This window comes from Pelodiscus sinensis, chromosome 2 (assembly GCF_049634645.1).
Source record: "Pelodiscus sinensis isolate JC-2024 chromosome 2, ASM4963464v1, whole genome shotgun sequence".
Taxonomy (NCBI): Eukaryota; Metazoa; Chordata; order Testudines; family Trionychidae; genus Pelodiscus; species Pelodiscus sinensis.
The window spans coordinates 33,899,725-33,915,641 of NC_134712.1; the positions used below are offsets into that span (position 1 = coordinate 33,899,725).

Genomic DNA, 15,917 nt, shown 5'->3' on the forward strand with positions numbered 1-15,917 from the left:
GAATATATGAATGATCTTGTTTTGGAGCTTTACTACTTCAGCTCAAAACTCTTGGAAGTGCTTACACACAAGCAGGTCATCCCTTTAAGAGATGTAAGAGTTTCAATGAAAGCTGCTGCTATGTCTGCCAGACAAACACATGCCTGCAAGAGTGTTTATACTGAGCAAGTAGAGGCCACACTACTTATTTTCTTTGAGCCTTTAAAGGCTGACGGGGGGAAAAATTTCCAAAAGACTGCAACACTCCAGAAAAGCATCAATTTACCAAACATTGTTTCAAAGCTCAGGACTTGTGCTGATGACTAGAATAAATCCTGTATTTGGAATCCATCAGTGTTGAAGTGGTGAATGGAACATATAGTTTTAAACACAAATGTCTGTGAGAACAGTTACTGGAAATGTTAATAAACTCTTTCCCTCAAGCATTAAAAGGTCATGCTGCCTTGTGTGATGAGACTATGAGGTAAGTTGTAGTTCTTTCTCTGTAATTTTGGATGCAACATTATTACAAAAAAAAGAAAAAAAAAAAGAGTGGCTGCCGTTGCAAATAAGGGAAAACAGTGTTTATATATATACACACACACACACTGAGTAGGGCATGTGTCTGTGTATGGAACTTTGAATTATAGGAATAAAATCTGATCCAGTATTTCTCACAACAATGCAAGTGTTTATTTTAGTTTACCTCGCATCAAATATTTGTTAAACTGAAAGCTGCATTTCTATACTGTCATCTAAAGCATGTATCACAACTTTACATCAGCTGTAGTAATGTTTGGCTGTAGAAGTCTACAGTTCTATGCATCACAATGAAATGAACCATACATTTGCACAGATATTTTTATTTTCTCTGACAGTGCTTGTGGACTGTAATTTAAAATATTCTGAAAGCACAGACTGTATATCAATCTCACATACTTTACATCACAATTCAACAACGTTAATACTTGTGAATCTACTAAATACAGAGAACAAAATGGCATAAATGTTTACACTATCTTCCTTTGTAAACGAAGTCTTTATGAACAACGGTAAATGAAATTAATGCAGATCACTATATGAAAGAGGAATTACCCTTTTCTTTAAATAAATGACTCTGTTTATAAATACTCTGATTCTCTCAATGTACATTTACAGACTTGATTGATTAAAAGCAGTAATACCTTTTCTTTACAAGAAAATGACAAGAGATGGACCACCATGGGCAAAATTCACCTAAGTAAAGGGAGTAAGAAGCAAGCATAGGACTAACAGTGTTAGAAGTATCATTGTACTTCAGCCTCACTTCTGTTTGTTTACACCAACACTATAAGAGGATTGCCAGGATAAAGAAAGGTTTACTTGAAGTCCAGCAAATTGCAATCAATCTTGTAATACACATATGGGTAGTACTCCTGTTGACTGAGGTTTAAGCCTGGAATATCCATAGTTGCCTGTGAAACAAGATTTTGAAAAAATGACTATACATTTTACAATATAATTTGGTTCCTATTTGGGAGGTTACATAACAGTCAGACATTCGGATGCAAAAGTCATACCAGACCTGAAACTTAAAAATAAAAAAAGACTTGAATTTTAAACCTTGGGTTATATTTTGTCTGGGAAATATAAATGTAAGGGAGGAAAAGGATACTCTGCTATCACCCTTCCCAAAATGGAATAGATACAGAAAAACATCTTCCCTTACAAAATATGGGTAGAGTAGCAACAGTAATACATGCCATATTTCATACAAAATGGCATTTGGCTTTGTTACCATAACATCAGTGCAATCTTCACTGCAATGACATGACATCTAGAGGCAGAAAGAGTAATTCTGACTTCATTTCCATTCACTTCTTTGGATCTATTCTAAAACTACTAAATATGCCTTGCTTGTCATATATACACATTTGAGAGAGTTTGTGCGTCTGTCTATAAATGTTTGTTCAAGAATTCCTCCTAAACCACAGCTAGGGCCACCAAATTAGGTATGCAGCTTCCTCTTATATCTTAAAACAAGGTCAGGGTTTGGTTGTGCCAGGAAAATGGGAAGTGCCTGGAATGGGATTGTTTTCCGTAGCATGGAAAGGAAGGGGACTGATTGGAGGACAGCTATACTGCAGAGTGATCTCTGGGGGCAGCCTCACAGCAGGAGAGCGTCTAGATGGGGATGGGGCTTTGTTTTGCTGGCCACTGGACAAGTAAGTGGCCCACCTGCCCCAAATGGTGCCGGGGACGCGGGGGAGAGGAGGGGAAGGATGAGCCCCCCCTCCACCCACTGGCCCCACCATTGCAGCCTCCCCAGGACCACGCCCTGGCCCACACCCCGGAAATGGTACCACCAAAGAGGCTGGCTTGCCTCCCCTGCCCCCTCAGAAGAAATACTAAGAGGAGAACCCTCCCCCCCCTCAGAAATGCCAGGTGTTGACCAGCTGCAGGCTGGAGGGGGTGTGTGCGCGCAGCTGGAGGCTACAGCTGGCCCCTGGAGCCCTGCCTCCCCACAGACAAGCTGGAGGCTGGAACAGCTCGGCTGTCTCAGCCCCAGCCTAGAACAGTACCATATTTGACACCATGGGCAGCCCTGGTAAGCTCAGCCCCCCGCAACCCTCCCAGGTCCCTGCCCTCACTCCTGCATCCCCTCTTTAATTTAGCAAGACAAAAATTACAAATATTGTCTACCAACAAGATCTATTTCATGTTTGAATCACTTTCCTTCTTTTAATACAAACTACTCTTTTCCTTCATTTTTAAAAAATATAATAATGTAAATATTACTAGCGGGCTGTGCCCCTTCTCACTAACCTCCCCACCTCTCTGGCAGCTTTTGCAGCCAGAGAACGTGAAAGCTACACTTGCCAACCCCGCCTTTCTCTAGGGGTAGGATTTAGGGATGTTAAATATCGGTTAATTGAATAGTCGATTAACCTCATGAATTCTTATTGGTTACTCAACTATTCTATAATCCCCGGGCATGGGGCCAGCAGCCAGTGCGCTCTGCCCCACTCCCAAGGAGTCCTCTGCCACTCTGCGTTGCTACCTCTGTATTAGAGGCAGCAGTGTGGGGTGCCAGGTGGAAGCTGGTCTGCGAGAGGAACCAGTTAAAAACTAGCTCCCCTCTCAGACTGGCTGCCTGTCCCTCTACGATGCTACCTCTGATACAGAGGCAGCAGTGAGGGGTAGCAGCAGCCCCTGTCGGGAGTGGGGGGAGGAAGGAGAAGGGAGAGGGGAGTCTGAGCTCCCAGACCTGGCATGAGCCAAACCTGAGCCTGGCTGCCTGCCCGCCCAGTTCCTAATACACTTTAAATGCAGAGCCACAGGGTAGGTCCCGGATCCAGTGCAAGCCAGGCTAAGATGGACTGCTGGACAGCCTGCTAAAAAATGTACTGGCAGGGGGTGGGGGTGAGAAATGCATGTAGTCTATAGAATTAGCCTACAGGCTTTTGCTTATTGGTTAATCAACCATACTATTATATCCCTAGGAGGAGTCTGGCCAGGGAAGAGGGTGCAGAAGTGGGCTGGGGGTAGGTGTCTGGCCAGAGGGGAGGGGGCAGAAGCAGACTGAGGTGCGGGGTGTCGGTGGAAGGTGTATGGGGGGGCTGGGAGTGCAAGGTCTCAGCAGAGGATGTGTGTGAGGAGGCTGGGGGTCCAGGGTCTCAGCAGGGTGATGAGTGAAGGGACTGGGGATCTGGGGTCTTGGCTTGGGGGCTATGAGTGAGGGAGCTGGGGGCAAAGTTCCCTCTAAGCTGCACAGCTGAGTGGCAGCACAGCTATGTTCTGAGCCCTGCAGAGGTTCAAAACTCCCACACAGGCAGGCAGATCAGTGGATTGGCCGGGGCGGGGCTACCAGAAACAGCAGCTAAATGCTGTCTGCCGTGTGCTTGAAATGGAAGCCAATCAGCCGAAATAAGTAGAACATAAGTGGCTGGGAGGAGGGAGAGAATAATTAATTTGTGTAGAGCAAAGTCCCATCTGCCAGAAGAGAGAGAGGGGCAGAAACCCAGCAGTCTCTTCAGTCCTTCTGGCCTGGGAAAGGGGAGGTGAAGGGGCTGATTGAATGGGGTAGGTTACATAACCCTGTGTTACTAATTAATACATGGTAAATTGTGTTGCATTAAGGCCAGATCTTTGCAATCTGGTAGAGTTATGGCTTTTATGAGTCAGAAGTGGCAAGTATTAGGTGTAATGCTAGCTGTTTTGTAGGATGACACCTTATTTGCAAGCTCTTTGAAAATTTGCAAATGACTACAAACCCTGAAGCCATGTGTTAATTTGTTCTGGGGCTTCTACTCTTCCTTCAGGGGAAGAAAGCTAATTCCCACCTTTATAGTCACTAAGTGTACCTACAGCAACTAGTCACAGGTGTCTTGTTTTAATATATTTTATTCCACACGTTTGGACTGCTTAAAATGTGTGTGTGTGTGTGTGTGTGTGTGTGTGTGTGTGTATATGTATATGTATATGTGTGCGTGTATGTTGCTGGTATTAGTGGTGTACATTGACACTCTCAATACTGGTGATGCACATAAGAAAATTCAACCTGCCCAAGGTTAGAAAATGTTACAGGGAACACTGGTTGGGGGTGTGAACTCCAGTCTCGCCCCCGCAACTCTAGCCCCCCAATCCTCTCACATGTCTCCTGCAGAGACCCTGCACCCCCAAGTCCCCTCACTCACCAGCTCAGCCGGCCCCCCTTTTGCTTCTTCCACAGCAGGGAGTCCATGCTGGTGCTCCAACTGGTGGAGGGAGGGCATGTGGCTGAAGCACCAGTACCGGCTTCCTTGTGGAGGGAGCAGAAAGCCCCAAGGCTCCCCACGCGCTGACACTTCCCTTCCCCCTCCTCTGGCTGGGGGAACAGCAGTAGGAAAAGCCTTCTTGAAGTGCATCCCTGTGCTGCTGTTCCCCCAGCCAGGAAAGGGGGAAGGAAAGCGGCAGCACGCGGGAAGCCTCACTGATACTTCCCCCCACGCTTCTACTCACAGGGGTGGGGGGGTGTGGGGGTAAAACTACAGCGTGAGAGTGGGCTGGGGGTGTGCAGTCTCGTCCAGGCAGTGAGTAAGGGGGCTAGGGGTGCAAGGTCTCTGCTTGAGGGAGGCGAGTGAAGGGGCTAGAGATGGTGTGAGGAGGGGCTGCAGCCAGTAGGGTTGTGGGGAAGAGGCCAGTCACTTGGAAAGGCAGCCAGGACGCCAGCGGCGATGGTAGCATGGTGCACGGCTGGGGCCAGGCCTGGCCAGCAGCAATGGTAGTGTGGCAGAAGGAGTGGCTGCAGCTGACAGAGCTACAGTGGAAGAGGTAGGTCAGTGGGAAAGCATAGGTGGCCAGTGATGATGGTAGTGTGGCATGAGGAGGGGCTGCTGCCATTATGGCTGTGGGGGAAGAGTCCAGTCAGCGGGAAAGGTGGCTGAGGCCAGGCTTGGGAGGCCGGTGGCGAAGTTAAATAACTTCCAGAAAAGCCCAGAAGTCTGCATCTCTTTCTCCTGGAGCAATTCCTTTTAGAGGATTAATACTAAACACTTAGGAAGACCATTCCCGCATTGTTTAAAAAAAAAACAAAAAAACAAAAAAACCAAAAAGACTTATCAATGTTGAACAGAAGGTGGGTGATAGCTGAACACCATACACACCAATTATATAAAATAACACATGTTACTTACATCAATGATAGCTGCTGCACTGCTGTCAAGGTGTTTGTATAAATCATTCAAAACCTCTCTCAGTTTCTTCATTGTTTTCTTATTGGGTTGAAGGAGCATTGCCTGGAAATTAACTGGCAAACCATACCTGAGGGAGCAAGCAGAAAGCTGTGACAGATTCTAATGAGATTTTTTTCAAGTAGCATAAGATTTATTCATTCTTACCGTACTACTGCTGTACTACTTTTTAGAGGTAAGAAACCTTGCTAAAGGTTTTTTGTTCCTGAGACTAAAACATCTTTTTTTAATTTTGGGAAGACCAAATTGTTATTACTATTAAGGATGTAACACTATACTACTATGTATTACTATTAGTGATGTAACCAGTTAGCACGGGACAGCAGCTAACTCCCTCGGAGTGGGGTGGCAGGCAGGCACTGGCTGCTGCCCCATGCTGCTGCCTCTACTAAAGAGACAGCAGTGTAGGGTAGCAGCTTCTGCACGCCAGAAAGCTAGCTGCATGTGTGTGTAACCATTGAAATATTCCACAGTTACAGTTACCCAATTACCCGCTTTTTTTACTTCCCATATTCATTCTTACCAAGCTTTGCTCCCCCTTTCATTTTTTTTTTTTTAAGTTTTGAAGACTTCCACTTCTAATTCTTGGGGTAGTAACAAAGTAATGTATTAAGCTTGAATGAGCTCGCCTGTGTGGAAAGGATAATCCCCTTTTTTATCAATCCCTTTTCCCAGCAACCTTTGAATTTCTTTAGGTGCATATTTATTTTCAACATTTTTTTTCTAGTCTCTCAAGTTCCCTTACTCACACCGTTACTTGTCTCCCAAAGTAATAGGCGTACATAGTTGTAGCATGGACTAACTGTAGAATAGATCTACCACATTAACTTATGATTCTATTACCAGTCCCTGCCATCCTTTCAACACTGCTACATCACTTGCTTCATATCATTCCTTATACTGTTCTGTTACTATAAATGTAGTAACAAGCAGCTTTCAGTAACTATCCAATTTAGAAAGCAGCAAACTTCAATTGTGAACCAGATGTTCCTACTCTAAAAATCCATTCTCTCAACAGAATCCATCTAGTTATTTTAATCAACTTATTAACTTTCCTTCTTGTTCACTTATGAACAAGAGAAAAGCAAATTATGAGAAAATAATAAAGCTATATACTGGGGAAAATAAGTCTAGTGGTCCCTAGGGATGCAAAAATGTAACGATTTAAATAGTTAACTGGTAAATGTTAGCTTATCTGTTTCCATTACGGTTAATGCCAGCTCCCTACCCTACTCTCAGGGAGCCAGCTGTCACCCTGTGCTATAGGCTCTGCAGTATAAACCAGTGCAGCCAGCTCTTGAGGCTCAAAAGCTTTTGGTGCATACAGGCTCTCAGCTGCTGGCCCTGCTCCCAGGGAGCTAATCAGGTAACTGACAGGATTTTTAATAGTTACACAGTTACATTTTTAACCATTTTTTTACATTCCTAGTGATTTCTGTACTGTGAAGTCCTGGGCTACTTTGTAAGTCTCAAAGCTCAAACAGATTATATGACCAAGGGCTTTGTCTTCTCTGTGTATCTTAAAATAGATCACTTTATTTATTGTTTGCATTTGTAAGGCTAGAAAGTGTTCTTCTAGAAGACATTCAATTAAAGCCAGCAAGGACCTCTTGCTCTAACATACAGAGAGCCCAAGACATTTAAAGGAGGAGGACAAGAATACCTCCAAGGACACTACATCCTCAGTTATCCATGTGGAGCTATATGTAGGTTTTAAAAAACGTAGGCAAAACCCTGCTAATCAACTCCAAATCTGTTTACCTTAGAACGGATTCAACAAAAACTCGTAATGCTTTCACATGAATCCATGCAATGAATGCTTCACTGAAATTCACTTTCAGCCACCGAACTAGAGGTCCCTGTTGGGGGTAGTGGAGGGAGAAGGAAGGAGAGAGAGAGAGTAGAAGAGACAGGGAGTTATTCACACACTTCAATAAAGATTCAGCCTTAATAAAATGTGTTTAAACAGATGCTCAATGTTAAAAACAATATTGCTACATACACAGTCAACTTAATTGAAGGAACAGGCACTGGACAGCTAACTCCAAAATGTTTTAGTATAGAAAAAGTACAGTACATGAAGACCTGAAACAAAAGCCCACGTGGTACAAGCCTAGACAACAAGAATCAAGACTTTGCAAATATAAAGCAAAGTGAAGCTGTGAGCAAAAGGCATCTCACAGAACTTGGCACAAACTGAAATGCTACTTGGTATTAGGCACAGGCTATAAGCACATTTCAGAGAGATAACAACAAAACACCTTGTTAAGGAACACTCTCCACAGGTAACAGGGACATACCGAACCAGGTTCAGGACAAAGTCTAAAATGTCAGTATGATGGATACAGATGTTTTTGATCCAACCACCAGGTGCATCTAGGTAATATGATACTCTGATACATCAGGAGTGACATGTAACTTATTTGAACCTGTGTATAAAAATGTGTCTTGAAGGGGCTCTCTTTGTTCAGCCTATGGAGCAGTGAAGAATCCCATGTCACTAACTGAGCCAAGACAATTGTCAGGGGGCACATATGTACTAGCAGAACTGTAAACATCTGATCTGGGGAGCTGAAGACCATCCTTCCTTTGACAATAAACCTGGCTCAGGTGCCTTCAATCCTTATCTGATTTTGTGGTCTTTGGGGCTCTCTCGGAGTCTGCTATCCTGGCTACCTAAGCAGAGATAGCAGAGCATACACAGGGAGCACACACAGCCAAACAGTTACCATAATTGAATGGAGTAAAATATCTGTCAGGACACTCTGCTGGTGACTTCTGACACACATTGATATATGAAAACTGCCCTTGGGCTTACTGTGAGTACACTGGATTTTAAGATTAGCCAAATATCTATTACTGAAGTATTTAATCGCTTTGTTACAGTGTTTTTAGTCAATAGAAATCTATTAACTGAAAATTAGGGAAACAATCCTGAGTCATGCCTCATGCTTTACTCAACTTGGTCAGTAGAAAGCAGCCCTGAAGCTTGGAAACCATACTACTAAGTGCATAGAATAAGACAGACTTCACAGAGCATCAACGTTACACGTATTAGCTGCTGGTAAAGGAGATGTGGACAGGGCTTTCTTGTGCACTGGAGATGCCTAGAGCTGTACTGGTCCCTTAAGCCTGTTGGGCAGCTGGCACAAGTTAGATCAGTGATACTCAGATATGAGGCTACGTCCACATTAGGACTTTTGCCTGAAGAGGCAAAGCGAATGAAGCACAGAATAGCATTTTCTTGCGCTTCATTTGCATAATCTCTTCGGATCCATTTTTGCGCAATGGGTTTTTGTGCAAAAACAAGCAGTGTGGACGTTTCCTTTTTGCGTAAAACCCCCTATTTGTGCAAGATCCTTATGCCTCAAAAAGGAAGTATAAGGATCTTGTGCAAAAAGGGGTTTTTGCACAAAAAGGAAACATCCACACTGCTTGTTTTTGCACAAAAAAGGGATCGGAAGAGATTATGCAAATAAAGTGAAAGAAAACGCTAATCCATGCTTCATTTGCATTGCCTCTTCTGACAAAAGTTGTAGTGTAGACGTAACCTCAGTGGTTCAGGAGCCAAATTAGCAATCAGCATTACCCAAAAAGAGAAACAGTACTGCAAGTTCACTGTTTACTATAGTTACTATATATTTATATAGTCATATTTTTATATATATATATATATATATATATATATATATATATATATATATATATATATATATTTTCGGACAACAAAATGGCAACCAAATATTACCTCTGTATTCATTACAATGGATTAACAGTAAAAGTATCCTGATTGGTTAATAATTTAGATTAATTAAATCACAGTGTTTTAATATCATGCGCTTCAAAAAGCCAAAGGAGACACATGAAAGCACCACTTGTGGCTCAAGCCTCAATCACTGGATTAGAGTGACACACTACAAGTTCAGGGGAAAGACAGAAAACACCACGTTTACCCCCATTCTCGTTTACCTTAGCCAGAACAGAGGATCTGGCTGGATACATTGTAACCTTTATAGGGAGGACAATTTAATGTGTTTTTCTCTTCTATGTAAAAGGAGAAAATTTAGTTTTAGCTTTCTGCTTGGATGTCACAGTCTGTCTAAATGCATGTTTTTCAACTAGAGACACAATTGTATATTTTATAAAATACTTTGTAATACTATGAGCTGCTATTTGTAATGTTTGCAGGCAGGCTACAATGCCTTTATAAATTGGGCCTTATAGCCAGGACCTACCATATTTGAAGCATGAATGTAGTGGAGCCACTTATATATTACCAAAGTCCGTTTGTGAATGATTTACCATTTTGAGGAGTTTATTCAACATCAAGGAGACATTCAACAGTATATATGCAACTGAAGTACATCCCTACCTCTGAGGAGTATGTCTCAAACCAAAAGGAATGATTTAAGAGAACTTGTGTGAGTTTTGTGGCCTGAGGATGATTGCCACAGTGACCTTTTCATGCCTAAATTCTCAGCTACAGCAATTTCTGTCCAAAATAATATTTAGTGTATGCCAACTTACAAATTGTTTCTTTTTGTCAGTAGATAGCCTGTTCATTTCTTCTTTGTCTGCTTTCATCTCTTCTTCATTATACTGGAAATCACGGACCATAAACCTATATTTGGAGAGGAATAAAAAAACGGCAAGTGGCTGCATAGAGTACCCTTAAATAGGAAATCAATCTCAAGAAGTGATCTTACTTGTATTCCCTGGCTTTGTGTCTGAAGTCATCCACTGCCTTCCTGAACAAGGTGACATTACACAGGTAACTATCTTGGTCCTCAGAAAGAACACTGTGTAAAGGAAAAAGTGATACAATGCTCAGGTTTCGACTTTTATGGGACTGATGTATTGCAATCAAAATTCTAGTCTGCAGTTGCTCAGAGTTAGTAAGATCAATTTAGTTGCTTATGAATGGTTCTAGAACTGTACTCAGAGGTGCCAAATCCGGGACTGCTTTGGGGCTGGAGCACACACAGGGAAAAATTAGTGGGTGCTCAGCATCCAAACTCATCCCTGAGCCATCTCCTCCCAGCATCTCTGACCTGCCAGCAGCCCTGCTAACCCATCCCTTCCCCGCCCTCCCAGTATTTCCCTCTTGCTGCAAAACAGCAGTTTCACAGGGTTTGGGGTACTCCAGGAGGAAAGGTGAGGAGCAGGGATATGGAGTGCTCTGGGGAGGAAGTGATAAAGAGGTGGGATGGGGGGCAGGGCAGAGAGGCGGCAGATGGGGGGGTCGAGCACCCTCAGCTAGAGCAGAAGTCAGCATTTCTGGCTCTACTACATCTATAGTTCTTCATTTCCGAAGTTAAGCTACATTAGAGAGTAACTGTAGCTCGAACACTCATCTTCGTACTTTTTGAGCAAGATACTGTTTAGTGTTTACTTTCAGTGAATACTTTCTGGTGTAAAACTGTTAGCTGTGCTAAACCTGATATTTCTCCAATTTAAAGCCTTGTCTTATTGGAAATGAACTTGAACTGATTTTGATATATGCAATCATAAGAGTTTTCAACAGTCACATTATTTTTGGTGTCTTTTAGGTGAAAGGAAATGAATGCAAGTACAGAAGGACAGGAGCCAGCAGTGAACTAAGTAGGTGATTGGGTGGCATGGGTCCATGTTAGCCATCTTGGGGTATGTCTTCACTACCCTCCTATTTCGAAATAGGAGGGTAATGTAGGCATACCGCAATTGCAAATGAAGCCCGGGATTTGAATTTCCCGGGCTTCATTTGCATAAGCGGGGCGCCGCCATTTTTAAATCCCTGCTCGTTCGAACCCCGTGCCGCGCGGCTACACGCGGCACGAACTAGGTAGTTCGAACTAGGTTTCCTAGTTCGAACTACCGTTACTCCTCATTCCACAAGGAGTAACGGTAGTTCGAACTAGGAAACCTAATTCGAACTACCTAGTTCGTGCCGCGTGTAGCCGCGCGGCACGGGGTTCGAACGAGCGGGGATTTAAAAATGGCGACGCCCCGCTTATGCAAATGAAGCCCGGGAAATTCAAATCCCGGGCTTCATTTGTAATTGCGGTATGCCTACATTACCCCGCTAGTTTGAACTAGCGGGGTAGTGTAGACATACCCTTGGAACAGGTGCTCTAAAGGAGTCCTGCTAACATCACAACAAAATGTAGATTTCTTCACAAAAGTTAATCTTTCTAAAAGCCCAAATACTAGAATGTCTGCGATGAACAGCTTGAGGGGCTGAGCCTGTTCCCCACTGCCATGAAATCTGTCACAACCCACCTGATTATACCATCTACCCATCCCCAACTCTAAGAGCAAAGCATGCAAGAATATACCTAATTACCAAAATAAGCTACAAGGAAAACAATGCTGCCTCAAAAAAGGAATTTTACTTCCGTAATTATAATGTTTTTAACACTTGGAACACCCTGTTTGCCTTAGCCATCTCTCTTAACACATTCAAATACCTCTAAAAATTCTCACTTCCATTTACAAGTAGTGAAAGGCAGCAAAAGTAACAAAACAAAAGGGCTGGAAGTTAGGCATCAAGATTGTACATGCACAAGTTACCATGTTATATTACTGCTGCCCCTGTTTGCTCCCTCATCATTTCTCTCACACTTGTTGTGTTAAATTTACATAATAAGATCTTTTCTCCCAATAACTTTTTTTTTTTAAATGTACCACCTATGTAGGCACTTTCAGATAATCCAGTTCTGCTTAATATGACTTGGAGACGAAGGAATACATTTGTCCATGTCCCCTTCCTTCAGGAAACTTAAAAAAAGAAGAAGTAAATATCTTATTTCCCCCAGCCAATCCTCTGGCATGTCCCTAAATATTCTTCCCATCAACCCCCACACAAAAGAACCCCAAAGCCTTTAACCAAACTCACCCCCCATACACACTCACATCCAAGATCTGCACTTGCAAGCATCTATACTATTTCTCTGCACCTCCACAGTCACTTCCACATTTTTATATACAGTACCCTCTCTTCCCTCTCACATTTGTACTGGGAATGCACTGACCACCATGGTAGTAGAGTGCAACACATACATTACTGATCTGCATACAATACTAGACCCCTCCCCCCATCCTGTCCCAAGCCCAGATCCAACTGCATCCCCAATTCCATCCTGCATCACTGGAAACCTGATGTAACTTGTTTGAGTCTAGCCCTTCAAGTAAGGGCAACACAGCTATCACTACACCAAGCATGGAATTTACTTGCTTCAAATCTTCAGTCCATTCCTTAAAAATACTGGGTCTGACTGACACCTTCAAGAACTACAGAATTTAGAGAGAATCTTAACCTTCAGAATATTATACATTGAATTGAACTCAGATTAACTATTTCATAATATAATGTAGGTAATTACTTTAAAATCAATTCCTAATCAGCAATTAAAATCCAATTACAAATAAAGGGCCCCAAAGATTTAGGGTCAAGAGGTACTCTTGCTCATGACTAAAACCTAATTAAAGAAAATCAGAGATTTACTTCTGAAAAGGTAAATCATAAATAAGCCACTTACTTGCTGGATCGTGGAACTACCATCTCTGCTAATGTTTCATATTGTTTAACCCAGTCATTGTAATTTGACCTACAGAATAAATAAAATATAATTCAAGTCTAATGCTACAACAACAATGAAATGAGGGTAAAAACCTAATGGGTCACCAAATGCTGGAAGAGAACCCCTGAATATTAAGACAGTATTGCAGTATTTGAAAAATTTTCATCTTCTTGCTAGTCAGGTTTCCCTCTGATAGTTGGAGGACATCAAAAAGTACATGAAATAGGGAACTTGGTCCCCTCTTGTCTTATTTTTCAGGACACAAAATATTGTGAAGGAAACACTGTTAAATGAGAACTCAAAATTAAGGAGGAACAGTATATTATTTTTAAACATATTTTCAAATTCACTTGTGTATATGAGGTCAGCTTTTTTTGTAAGAGTGAAAGGCAGAGATTTTTTAAAAAATCAGGCACAGCTACACAATAATAATTACATGTTTAACATCTCTCAGAAGATCTCCAAAACGTCTGACACTGTTCAATGAAATCTCTCAACACTTTTTTTGGGAACTGGATAAACAGAAGTACAGAGATTAAGAACCAGTTTTTCAGAGACACAATGCACCCAGAACTCAAGATTAGCATGATGGGATATGTGAAGTGTTTTGCTCTTGTTGTGGGCAATGAAACCCATCCCTATACAATCTGACCAAAATCACTAGTCAAAGTCAGAAGGAAAAATATGTTCTTTACTCTCACTTTTCTGACTACTGCTACTAGAATAGATAATATTGCCTTTACTATGGTGTTACACTTAGTAATTCACTATTCAGTACGAATTATTTAGTAAAGTTGAACTTGTATATCATAAATTAGAAGCCCACCATCACCTCTCCACCTCAAGAGAGACAGCTTGGTGACGTAAAGGCAGCAAAACAAAATGCCTAAAAGTTTACTCAGCTTTTGATTCAAGAAATATTCAGTTTGTTTTTTCACCCTATTCGCTCTTAACAAAAAAAAACAAAACAAAAAAAGATTTGGATTTTCAAGTTAGCACTTTGGCAGATAGGCAGATTTTCAGTTTGAAGCTATTACTTTCAAAAGTTATCTATATAGTTCTCAGCATGTACCTGACAATTCCTCTTGACACTCATACCAGTCAGAGCATTGCTTAAGATGACTTAGTGAGGTTACAAGACCAGTGAAAGAAATATTCCTTAAATTGCTAGTGGTTCTACATGAATCTAAAGACAATATTCAAGCTCTTTGAGAAGGTAATATAAAGACACTAAACAGATTTAATGTAATGTATTAAAAAGCTGATATAAGCTAATATTTAAATATCACGCACATTAGTAGTAAGTACATATTTTAGGAAAATGAGAAAAGAAATCCCAAATTTCATTCAGTATTTTGCTGGGATTTTATTATTTTATATGGACAACTTTTGTAATGTTAACAAAAGGTGTCATCTTTCCATACAAAACATTGAGAGCCTAATTTCAAATTTCCTATCAGGGCATCTGTTGATAGTAAGAACCTCCTATGAAAGGGCTATAAATTAGCAACAGCAAGAAAATATCCACACAGACTCATTATGCCACAGGTGAACATTTAAAGATTTGCCTACATTGTTTTCAGTGTCAAGACTGTCCAAAACGCCATACTATAAACCACCCTTTCTTACCACTAACAAAACACATTACATAACTTACATTTTTGCATTTTGGTTATATTTTTACTCAATATTTGGTACCAGGAGATTACTTACTTTGGTACAACCACCACCAATGTAATTAAGTATTCTGAATCGAGTACAAAGTCCTCTTTTTTTACAATATCAGCCAGGCTTCTAGTTAGTAAACTTCCCCTGTAGAAGAACAAAAACTGCTATGGTCAGTATACAGTTCAAATCTTAAATTTGGTCTCATTAACTTTCAGTATTTGGTTAATAACCTTTGTAAAAGTACTTCACTCAAGAACTAATCACTAGTTTGCACAGTGCACTTATTATTCTTTCTGTACCTGAAGTTTCTGTAAAACAGGCTACTTATAAGTTACCAGTGGTTCCACTGTCACTACTACAGCCTCTATGGAGTGGTAGCAGCTGAGAATCCTGACCAATGCATATATGGGGTGTGCGGGCATCAAGTTCCTAAGTCAATTATGTAGTGGTAGGCTCCATTTTCAAAAATGACTTAAGAGGCAAAAGTACAACTGACTTTCACTTAGGAGTCTAAATCACTTCTAATAAAAGGTATCCTTGATGCCTGTATGCATCTCAGAGCCAGTGGGCATGCCCTCCCATAGAGCATGTGACTGAAGTGTGGCCATGCCTGCACAGAGAAACACAAGGTCTGATTACATTTAGGACCTTTTACACAAAGAAGGGAAGGACAGAACGTTGCCCTTAGTTATTTAAAGTTATTCTGACTCTACTTTCACTAAGTTTTATCTTTACCCATCTAAGATGTTATCTCTACATTGCTTAACTAATCTGGACTTTTGAGGACAAGTCACCTGTTACTGTTTGTACTTGAGGACTATATTAAATGCAATATTAATTGGTTTCTTCAGACCGTAATTATAAAAGGAGAAACTTCTTTTAAAGAAATTTAGGTAGATATTTATATCGTAAGAAAACTGTTAGCAACAGAATCATGAAATTAGTAGCATCACGCAAGTAGAATACTGTTTTCATATAGCTACTGTGAAGTAAAAATAGC

The 15,917-nt window shown here is 41.4% G+C and overlaps 1 protein-coding gene across 3 annotated transcripts in view; it reads right to left on the reverse strand.

The window, feature by feature from the left end:
* Positions 1 to 649: 649 nt before the first annotated feature.
* The window catches only part of ATP6V1C1 (ATPase H+ transporting V1 subunit C1), a 106,155-nt gene continuing 90,887 nt past the window's right edge, over positions 650 to 15,917 (reverse strand). For all 3 annotated transcript variants that reach the window (XM_075920259.1, XM_075920258.1, XM_006122399.4), the window contains exons 7-13: positions 14,963 to 15,061; positions 13,208 to 13,276; positions 10,397 to 10,489; positions 10,218 to 10,311; positions 7,452 to 7,549; positions 5,634 to 5,760; positions 650 to 1,433 (exon numbers count right to left, since the gene is read on the reverse strand). In XM_075920259.1, coding sequence (XP_075776374.1) covers positions 1,338 to 1,433; positions 5,634 to 5,760; positions 7,452 to 7,549; positions 10,218 to 10,311; positions 10,397 to 10,489; positions 13,208 to 13,276; positions 14,963 to 15,061 — 676 coding nt within the window. In that variant the 3' untranslated portion in view covers positions 650 to 1,337. The remainder of the gene's footprint in view (positions 1,434 to 5,633; positions 5,761 to 7,451; positions 7,550 to 10,217; positions 10,312 to 10,396; positions 10,490 to 13,207; positions 13,277 to 14,962; positions 15,062 to 15,917) is intronic.